At 41.7% G+C, this 11,443-nt stretch overlaps 1 protein-coding gene across 4 annotated transcripts in view; it reads left to right on the top strand.

The window, feature by feature from the left end:
- Positions 1 to 7,084: 7,084 nt before the first annotated feature.
- txnl1 (thioredoxin-like 1) overlaps positions 7,085 to 11,443 on the top strand; it is a 42,444-nt gene continuing 38,085 nt past the window's right edge. Inside the window, exons 1-2 of one of the 4 annotated variants that reach the window (XM_048617972.1) lie at positions 7,085 to 8,793; positions 9,435 to 9,594. In XM_048617972.1, the coding sequence (XP_048473929.1) occupies positions 9,500 to 9,594 (95 nt within the window). In that variant the 5' untranslated portion in view covers positions 7,085 to 8,793; positions 9,435 to 9,499. Of the gene's footprint in view, positions 8,794 to 9,215; positions 9,595 to 11,443 lie in introns of those variants that run through there. The other 3 variants (XM_048617905.1, XM_048617843.1, XM_048618048.1) reach the window with 3 other exon arrangements.

The raw sequence follows: 11,443 nt of genomic DNA, 5'->3' as shown, positions 1-11,443 counted from the left end.
CAGAAGCTTTGGATCTTCATAAGTTCTTAATTTATTCTGATCCATTAAGTTTTATCTGTAAACTAAGAAAAAGCGAAGTCATCTCAATCAAAGAAAATGTCAGAAATGCTTGAAACATCCACCAGCTCTATCACTATTTGAGATAGGAAGAGATAATTCAATATTTTAGTGCTGTCTTTATGTCAGAATTGAAAACTGGAAAACAGACAAGATTCTTTGTAAGACTAAGACTTTGCAAGATGAAGTGTATGTCCCGGTGTTGGACTGGGATGGACAAAATCAGAAGTCACATGACAGCAGATTATAGCCTAACAGGTTTATTTGAAATCACAAGCTTTTGGAGTGTGGCCCCTTCATCTGATGAAGGGGCTGTGCTCCAAAAGCTTGTGATTTCAAATAAACCTGTTGGGCTATTACCTGGTGTTGAGTGACTTCTGACTTTGTAACATGAAGGAGAACAGAAGAACAGGTGGAAATTGGATTCGGTTTGCTGACTATTGTTCATAAAGAAGTAGTTAATTTAAGAAAAATTTTAAATTGATCTTCAGGGACTTGGGTGACCCTGATGTGTCATCAAATTTTGATTCTGATTTAAGCAATTTTTCCCATCACTCATGATCCTGAGGGTGTAAGGAGTTAAGTCAACTACAACCAGACTTCTGCATGTTCCCGACACACAGCTCCAAACTACTTGCAAAAATGACAACTGGTTATTGCAATTGGAGTTATTTGTTGACCAAACCAAATAGGAGTGATGATTGCCATCCATAAAGAATGTTAGTGAATGCGTTTAGTTTTAACAACCAGCCAACAGTTTTCACGGTTAGTTTCTGGTGCTTGTCCACAAATTGCCAGGTTCATTGGGCCAACTTTTCCCATTAGGGTCAGTAACACTCGTTCCAACTCTGAACAGAAAAAATAGAGCACACACTTACGTCTTTGTCAGCTCCAGCCTTGAATTTCCTGAACAGGAGTCTCCCATTACAAAACAGCAAAAACCAATTCAGAATTTCTTGCAACCAGCAGAGAGAATTAACAGCCTTCCTTATGCAGCAGCAAAGTTCATATTTTGTAAGTTAAATATTCTGCAGCCACTTTTTCAGCTACTGGTAAATGATAAGTATGTAAAGTAAGTGTGGGGTAGGTTGCCAGGCGCACGATCATCTTAGGGAGACAGGTGGATGAGCAGTTTAGAGTGCAAAGTGGGTGAGTGGTTAGACAGCCAGGTGGGTAAAAGGGATAGAATGCCAAGTTAGTGAGAGGTTAGGGTGGATGAATGCTTAGGGTAGGTTGAGGGGAAAAGGAGTGGAGTGTCAGGTTGGGAGTGTCGATTTAGAGGAAAGGTGCAGGGAGGTTGTTGGGTATGACAGGGTCAGGTCCAGAGTATGTCAGATCAGTGGGGATGTCAAATCTGGTGCAGTCGTGTTGATGGGGAAAGTGTGTTGGATCTTGAGTGAGAAGGTGTTGGATCTGGCAGGATCTGGAGTTGGAAGGAAGACAGTTCAGATGAGGGGGTTGGGCGTCAGATTAGATGATGTCAGGGGAAGGTTTTGTTGGTGAGGTCATGGTCAGTTTTAATAGTTGTCCAGGAATTTGAACAGATTTTTATTCCTCCAATTTTTCCTAGATTACTATTAAATATACATGAGTAAGAACCATCTGAAATCTCTGACTTTAAGGGATTTATTACAGAGTTTTTCAAATGTCAGGTAGTTGTCCCAGTGAATATTCAATTTCCTGGGCAATTCCTCGAGAGTAAACTACAACCAGATTTCTGCATGTTCCAGCTCCAAACTACTTGCAAAAATGACCATCTGGTTATTGGAATTTCTGGGACATTAAATTCAACATTGTGCTTCTCCAACGTAGGATTTGAATTTGAATTCACTGTTGAAGAAAGATAAATTTTGTCAAAGCTTTTCATCTTCCATACTGGAGGACAATTTGCAAATTGATGCTGGCAAATATTAGGTATCAGAATCAATCTGCCCAGTTTAAAACTTAAACAACACAGGGCAGTAGACTGTTAACCATGATTGATTCATAGAGGTGTTGCCACATGGAATGCAGCAATTAGAGTCCTCTTGCCAACCAATCAGCATTCTCATCTCATGCAATATAAATTTCAGTTTTCTCCTTGAGTCAGTATTTTTGCAAATTGTTTTGTTTACTGCAAGGTGAAAAGCTTTGATAAAACATGTCTTTTTCAGCAATACAAATGACTATTTGAATTTACTTTAGTGAAGAAATGAGCCTTCAAGCTGGTTAATAATAGGACGTAATCAGGTGTGCCTTAGAACCTTGTGGGAAGATAATCATTGCTGGTCCCTTGCAGAGATAAAAAAATCTCTTGCAATCTTCTTTTATGTTACTGGCTAGATTACCCTCATATTTAATCTTTTCTCTCCTTATTACTTTTCTCATTTAATTTTATGTCTAATCCCCTTCACCACATTATTTGCTTTCTCTTTTCCTTTTATGCTGTCCCTGACTTCCCTAAAAGCTAGTTTTGGTCTGTGCCTATTTTTAAATTTGTAATCAAGGTATTTTTTTAAAATCCACCTGGGTGAGGTGCCAGAAAACTGGAGGTTGGTTAATGTGGTGCAATTATTTAAGAAAGGTGGAAGGAAAATCCAGGAAACTATAGGCCACTGAGCCTGACATCAATGGTGGGTAAGTTGTTGGAGGGGTTTCTGAAAAACAGGATTTACATGTATTTAGAAAGGCAGGGACTGATTAGGGATAATCAACATGGCTGCATGCGTGGGAAATCCTGTTTCACTGACTTGAGCTTTTTGAAGAAGTGATGAAGCAGATTGAGAAAGGCTATATGTTGTCTATATGGCCTTCAGTAAGGCATTCCACAAGATTCCGCATGATAGACTGATTGGCGACATTAGATCACATGGAATATAGAGGGAACCAGCCATTTGGATACAGAATTGGCTCGAAGTTAGGAGACGGATGGTTACTTTTTGGAGTGGAGGCCTGTCACCAGCGATGTGTCACAGGATTGGTATCGGGCCGACTGCTTTTTATCATCTATATAAATTATTTGGATGTGAATATTGGAGGTGTAGTTAGTAGGTTTGCAGATGACACCAATATTGGTAATGTAGTTGACAGCGAAGGTTATCTCAGAATACAAAGGGACCTTGATCAGCTGGGCTGAGGAGTGGCAAAGGGAATTTAATTATAAGGGCTCTTGTGGTGTGGTGGTAGTGTTCTTACCTTTGGGCTACAAGACCTGGGTTCAAATCCCATCTGCTCCAGATATGTCATAAAATCCCTGAACAGGTGGATTTTAAAAAAATACCTTGATTACAAATTTAAAAATAGGCACAGACCAAAACTGGCTTTTAGGGAAGTCAGGGACAGCATAAAAGGAAAAGAGAAAGCAAATAATGTGGTGAAGGGGATTAGACATAAAATTAAATGAGAAAAGTAATAAGGAGGGAAAAGATTAAATATGAGGGTAATCTAGCCAGTAATATAAAAGAAAATTGCAAGATATTTTTTAGACATATAAAGGGCAAAAGTGGGCATTGAGTTGCTGTAAAGTGACGATGGAGAAGTAGTAATGGGGAACAAAGAAATGGCAGAAGAACCGAACAAATACTTTGTCAGTCTATCCATGCTAGTACCTTACCTCTTACACCAGGTGGACACCAATAACATCCCCAAAATTCAAGAGTCAAGGAGCAGAGGTGAGTATGGTGGGCATCACCAAGGAGAAGCTGCTAGAAAAATTGAAAGATCTGAAGGTGGATAAATCACCTGGATCAGATGGACTTAACCCAGAGTTCTGAAGGAGATAACTGAAGAGAGAGTGGAGGCATTAGTAGTGATTTTTCAGGAATCACTGTAGTCAGGGAGGGTCTCAGAGGAATGGAAAATGACTAATGTAACCCCCCTGTTTAAGAAGGGAGTAAGGCAAAAGATGGGAAATTACAGGCTACTTAGCCTGACCTTGGTCGTTAGTAAGATTTTGGAGTCCATTGTGAAGAATGAGATTTCTGAATACTTGGCAGTGTAGGGTAAAATAGGGCAAAGTCAACATAGTTTCATCAAGGGCTGGTCATGCCTGACAAATCTGTTAGAATTCTTTGAGGAGATAACAAACAGGTTAGACCAAAGAGACCCAATGGATGTTATCTACTTGGATTTCCAGAAGGCCTCTGACAAGGTGCCGCACAGGAGGTTTCCGAGTAAGATAAGAGCCCATGTTGTTACAGGCAAGGTACAAGCATGGATAGAAGATTGGCTGTCTGGCAGAAAGCAGAGAGTGGGGATAAAAAGATCCTTCTCAGGATGTCAGACCATGACTAGTGATGTTCCACAAGGGTCAGTATTGGGACCACAACTTTTCACTTCTTACATGAATGATCTAGATGAAGAAACTGAGGGCATTCTGGCTAAGTTTGCAGATGATACAAATATAGGTGGAGGGACAGGTAGTATTGAGGAGGTGGGGAGGCTTCAAAAGGATTTACACAGGTTAGGAGAGTGAGCAAAGAAGTGGCAGATGGAATACAAAGTGGGAAAGTGTGAGGTCATGCACTTTGGTAGGAAGAGTAGAGGCATAGACTATTTTCTAAATGGGGAGAAAATTCAGAAATCTGAAGTGCAAAGGGACTTGGGAGTCTTAATCCAGGATTCTCTTAAGGTAAAATGACAGGTTAAATCAGTGGTTAGGAAGGCAAATACAATATTGGCATTTATTTTGAGAGGACTGGAAAATAAAAGCAGGCATGTTCTTCTGCAGCTTTACAAGGCTTTGGTCAGGCTACATTCAGAATATTGTGGGTGGTACAGTGGTTAGCACTGCTGCCTCACAGTGTAGGGACCTGGGTTCAATTCCACCCTCGGTGAGTATCTGTGTGGATTTTGCACATTCTCCCTGTGTCTGTGTGGGTTTCCTCCCACAGTCCAAAGATGTGCAGTGTAGGAGGATTGGCTATACTAAATTACCCAGGGATGTTTAGTTTAGGTGGGTTAGATGTGGGAAAATGCAGGGGTAAGGGAATGCATCTGGGTGGCATGCTCTTCAGAGGGGTGGTGTGGACTTGTTGGGCTGAATGGCCTGTTTCCACAATGCAGGGATTCTATGATATTATGAGCAATTTTGGGACGCATACTTCAGGAATAATATACTGGCTCTGGAGCGGGTTCAGAGGAGGTTCATGAGAATGATCCCAGAAATGAAAGGCTTAACATATGAGAAACATTTGAGGTATCTGGGTGTACACTCCATGGAGTTTAAAAGGATGAGGAGGGATTTAACTGAAACTTACAGAATATTGAATGGCCTGGATAGAGTGGACATTGGAAAGATGTTTCCATTAGCAGGAGAGACTAGGGCCTGACGGCACAGCCTTAGAGCACAGGGAAGACCCTTTAGAATGGAGATCAGGAGCAACTTCAACTAGAGTGGTGAATCTATGGAATTCATTGCCACAGAAGGCTGTGGAGGCCAGATCTTTTGCCCAGGGTAGGGGAGTCCAAATGTCGAGGGCATAGGTTTAAGGTGAGAGTGGAAAATTTAAAAGGGATCTAAGGGGCAACTTTTTCATGCAGAGGGTGGTGCGTGTTTAGAATGAGCTGCCAGCTGGTACAATTACAACATTTAAAAGGTATCTGGATGGTTACATGAGCAGGAAAGGTTTAGAGGGATATGAGCCAAATGCTGGAAAATTAGTTTAGAATATCTGGTTGGCATGAATGAGTTGAACCAGAGCATCTGTTTCTGTGCCATACATCTCTATGACTCTATTTATGTCCAGCTCAATTTCCATTTTTTCCAGCCGTATTTGGGCTAAAGTAAGTCGGTTTCAGCTTCTGTTGTCTGCTGTGTCAACTGATTTTAAAATGCTCAGCCAGTATTCCCAACAATTCCTGTCTCCTTGTCTGACTGCAAATCTCTTTACCCTAAAATGATTAGCAATGGCCTTTAAGTGGACCACTAACTTCTGCCAATTGAAATTCACCTGATCAATAAGACTCCTTGGTGGTCAAAGCTAGCCATCTTGGTATTGTTAGCAGTTTTACACCAAAACCTCACTGCTGTAACTCTGGTTTATCTTAATAAACTTTTGAACTTTTACTATCCTTCATTTCAAAAAGTATACATTTGACTTTAGTGCTTTTCAGCAGACTCTCAATGCACTTATGTAAATGCAAGACCTTAAGAGAGAAAACAATAGGAGATCAAAGTGCAGAAATTCTCTGATGGGATAAAGTTAATGCAGGAATGGAGCAAGCATGGAACATTAAAAACTATTGTCCAGATTTTTTGACAAATTTATGAAGCGGTGAGCATTGACATCCTGAAGAAATCTAAAGGTTGCTGTACCAGAATGCACCAAAGACCTTTCTATGAGAATCAAGATTCAGGAGGCAGAATTAGTTCTAGGTCAAATTACAATACATGGCACATGGACAATCACATTAACATCTGGAGCAGACGATAATTATATTTCAACACGAGCGTTCAATCTCTGACCAGGAAGTAAAATGAAACTTAAGCTGAAAAACTAGTAGGATCAATAGGCCCATCACAGGATCAGCAGCATAGGGGAAAAGACTGGAAGCTGATGAAAGTTATTTTAAAACATAGGAACAAAAGTAGGCCATTCAGCCCCTTGGGCCTCAGAGTTGCAGAGAGACATGGCAATTGAGTCTCATGGTTTAATTCAGTGCAGAACAGTATATTGATGTCCGGCAAATTTATTCATCGTTCCCTGAGGAAAACAGAACTGTCATTTGACTTCTTTTAATCTCCAGTGCCTTTGAACATGTTGTTCCATTTCAGTTGCATCCATTTTTTTCTAGGGCAATATCACAATTGAGACAGATAACTTTCTTAAAAATAAAGCAGAATAAATTGAAATCCCTGTGCTTACTATCACAAGATTCCATGGTTTAAAGTGGATTTTCTTTTGCTGTACAGCAGTCAAATTTAAAATACTTAATCATCTATCCTCTAAAACCCAAAGGCAACATTTGTTAAATATTAGGTCAATAGAGGTCAATATTAGTTCATCAGAAAGTTGCAGTAACTATAAACTATAATTACACATTAAAGCTGCAACAAAGACACACTTTATTATTTGTTTCAGAAGGCCACTTAAAATACAGTTTCAATTATACAAATATACAATTTCAGTCATAAAGTCTTTCAAAACTTTATTTCCCTTACTGAGAATTTCAGTTCATGTTCAGTAGCTTACAACCTACTGGAGTTCCATGCACAGTCCACCAAAAACAGCTGACATTTGTAGAAAGGAGATAGCAAGGACTGCAGATGCTTGAAGTCAAAAGTTGATAAAATGTGGAGCTGGAGGAACACAGCAGGTCAGACAGCATCTGAGGAGCAGGAAAGTCAACGTTTCAGGTCGGGATCCTTCATCAGATATTTGCAGAAATTCCTCCACTCAGTTTGGATCGTGCAGATCTACCAATGTTATCCTCAAGTAACAGAAACCACACCAGTCATATTTTGCTTATTCTCAGCTTCTAGATCTAGCCACTGCCTTCTTTAGCCTGCCTGCGCACAACCAGTGGACTCACCAAATTCTGAGCTTTGAGGCATGTGTACTTTTGTATGTTACATCCATTTTTAGTCTTCCCAGAAGTCTTATCACTGTTTCAGTTTTTGTTTCCTTAGGTGCTGGAAGGGAGTTTCCTTGCCTAGTTTCTCTTTTCAGTTAGAATCTGTCTCAAACAATCCAAGCTTTGCAATCAGATTTCATCACAGCATTTTGTGGCCTTATGTCAACCTTCATACATTGTAGTTCCCACATTCTTTCTGATGGTAGATGCTGAGAATGGATAGTTGAGTGTTTCTAACGATGAAGAGGTGGAAAAGGTTGTTGTGTGGGGTGGCGACCCATAACCTGGAAAATTGATGAACTGCATTTTTTTGTTCACTGAGAAAAGTGGAGCGTTACTTACTCTTCTTTCTATCTATTTCTGGATAGCCATTCAACAAAATGACTTTCCATCTTTGTCTGTCCTTTTGTCTCCTGTTATCCCTCCTCACATTTACATATCTCCTGTTTGCCACCAAACACTTCACTGGTCATTCTATTTTCAATGCAGAATGAAGAACCAGTAAAATTTGCAATTGACACATACTGGTCTGATTCATCTTGTACACCATACCTCAAAATAGAGCTCCAGTATAACCAGTAGATTCATTTTCAAGATTCTTTATTCTTTCTCATCTTTCCCAAATAAAAAAAATTATAAAAAAATTCATCTGTATTATAATCTGGTCCTGTGCAAGGTCCAAGTCCTGAAAATGTTGACTTTTGTTACCTTGAGTATTTGTTACAATGAATATTTCTGGCCTGACTTTTGTGTCTGTTTAAAAATGTGACCATAACACACTGGAGCATAAAACCAGGTAAAAAAAAACACACTACACCAGGTTATAGTCCAACAGGTTTATTTGAAGACACAAGCTTTCAGAGTCTCTTGTGTTTCCAAATAAACCTGTTGGACCATAACCTGGTGTCGTGTGATTTTTGACCTTGTTCAACCCAGTCCATCACCAGCACCTCCACATCAGAGCAAAAATAAGCCACCAAGATCATGGCTGAGCTAATGATCCTCGACTCCACTATTGTCTCCCCATGACCCTTGATCTCCTTACTGATGAAAAAAAGCTGACCCTTTCAGCCTTGAAATATACATAACGACGCAGCCACCACAGCTTTTCATTTTGTTTTGCGATTGGATAACCGCATCTTAAACACAAAGATGGTAGCAGTTGGCATTGGAAAGGCCTCTGTGAGTAATAATTGGTATGTTTGTGGGGTGGGAAGAAGCGGAGACAGTATCACACAAGTGTTTACGTTGCAGAAGCTGGCTATTCCGAACGTCGTACCCACACCAGCTCATTAAAAGTGCATCAGGACCGAGGGCCCAACTCCTGCTTTCCCTACATGCCCTTGCACGTTGTTTCCGTCCGAATGATCCCTCTTCAATCGAACCTGCCTACTGCACACCTTTCCAAGGACAGACAGTATATTTCCACAGCTTGACAGAGAGACAGAATGAGAAAACCTCGAGCACCATTGAAACCAGGCCCTCTCGGCCTGCTCGGTGACTTCTCTGCGCCATGACTTAGCAAAGAGGCTCGAGACCGCCCGATGACGCATGGGGCTGGGGTGGGGCCGAGCTGCTGACGTCACCGGACGGACGGCACTCTGCACCAATCAGCGCGGAGCGCCCGGCGATCCCGCAGCCGGGGCTCGGCGGCCATTGTCCAATGGGCGCGGCGGAAGGGAGTTTCCAAACTACCGTGGGCAGTGTCGCTGGAGATCTCCTGTATCTGTGTAAGAGGGTGGACTGATAGATGTAGAGTGCGTGTTTTTTAATTCAAAATTTTGGTTTTTCTCATTTTCTTTCTTCTTTTCGAAAACTATAAGAGTGAGGCCTGGACTGGACTGGGAGCTGCTCCTGGTAAATTTCTATTCAACGCACTTCACTGACGATGAGGGTGAAAGTGGTGGCGGCCGACGCCGAGTTTCAGCCCGAGTTGACCAACGCCGGCTGCAGGTTAACGGTGGTGAAGTTCACCATGAAAGGGTGAGTGACCGCGGCGACAAACCCCCCCCCCCCCCAGCCAACCTCCCCTTTCCTCGGGTCCCGCAGGGGAGGAGAGCAGAGGAAAGGTGCGCTGCGATTGCATCCATCTTCCGCCCCTCACTCGGGGCCGGCCCAAGGCTTTGCGGCCTAGCTGTCTGCGTTGCATCTCGTAAGCCGGTAGCGTCGGCGGCAGGAGGTGGTGCTGCGAGTTTCCCCGGTCGAGCATTCTCGTCTTCTCCGCCTCTGATCTGGACTGGGAGCTTTGTGCTGCTGGTTCTCTGAAGAGGTACAGAGCGGACAGACAGGGAGTATTGACTGTGTTCGTGACGGAGATTGCAGTGGGGTTGCGAAGACCATATCCATATCGATTTTTAAGAAACTTATTACAGGAGAAATAGCACGATGATTAATTTATTGGTGTTCTTTAATGCATCACAATACAAGGATATATTGCATCAGTGAATGTATTCTAGAACAACAAATATTGGCATGATAATATAAAACAATGAACTGCGGATGCTGGGAATTTGAAACAAAAACAGAAACTCAGCAGATCTAGCAGCATCCGTGGAGAGAAAGCAGCGTTAACATTTCGAGTCCACCTTCAGAACTGATAGCACCTAGGAAAATATGGTATTTATCTTGATGACAGGGGGTGGGGGAACAAATGGCAGTCATTTAGAGGGGAAGATGTGTACTTCATAGAAATCTGCAAGCACAGAGGAATAGTATTAAGGGTTAATTTCGTAGTAACTGAGGTTTGATTGCAGAAACCTTCTATCTTATAAGGAGATAGACAACTCTGCACATCACTTTGTCAGTAAGGAACCATATTAGCACGAAATTGGATGTAGTGTATAAAGAACTGATCAGTAGCTAGGAAAGTTGGAATAAATGAGTCTTTTTCTGAGGAGCAGTCAGTGAAGAGTGGAGCACTGCAGGGGTCAGTGCTTGGCGGCAATTCCGCTAAGCTATGCGTCCACACACAGTGATCAGTGTCTGCATGCTCATTGTGACATTGACTTCTGATTCCAGAATTCACTGTCACACATGGACCTTGGAGGCCCACACAGGCGTAAAGAGAATTTGGGGGAACAGTAATCCTAGCAATTAACAATGTAAAGAATTTAGATGAGGGAATGAAATCTAATATCTATAGATTCATAAAGATGTACAGCATGGAAACAGACCTTTCGGTCCAACTCATCCATGATAACCGGATGTCCTAAATTAATCGAGCCCCATTTGCTGGCATTTGGCCCATTATCCCTTTAAACCCTTCCTATTCATGTACCTATCAAGATGCCTCTTAAATGTAGTAATTATACCAACGTCCACCACTTCCTCTGGCAGCTCGTTCCATACACGCACCATCCTCTGCATGAAACAGTTGCCCCTTAGGACCCTGTTAAATCTTTCCCCTGTCACCTTAAACTTTTGTCCTCTAGTTTGGACTCCCTTACCCTGGGGAAAAGACCTTGACTATTCAACTTATCCATGCCTCTCATGATTTTATACACCTCTATAAAGTCACCCCTCAGCCTCCGATGATCAATAGAAAATAGCCTCAGTTTATTTAGCCTCTCCCTATAGCTTAAACCCTCCAACTCTGGCAATGCCCTTGCACATCTTTTTGGGACCCTTTTCAAGTTTAACAACATTCTTCCTTTAGTTTACAAATGATAATTCTGGGTGGGAAGATAAACTAAAGGGAGGACACAGAAATGCTTCAGTGTGATTTTGAAGAATTAAGTGGAAAATGTATGGCAAATGAAGTATAATGTGAAGTTGAGAGATAGTAGGAACTGCAGATGCTGGAGAATCCGAGACAACAAGGTGCAGGGCTGGA

The sequence above is a fragment of the Rhincodon typus genome, chromosome 1 (assembly GCF_021869965.1).
Source record: "Rhincodon typus isolate 14 chromosome 1, sRhiTyp1.1, whole genome shotgun sequence".
Lineage (NCBI taxonomy): Eukaryota > Metazoa > Chordata > Chondrichthyes > Orectolobiformes > Rhincodontidae > Rhincodon > Rhincodon typus.
This window is presented reverse-complemented; position numbering and strand designations above follow the sequence as displayed.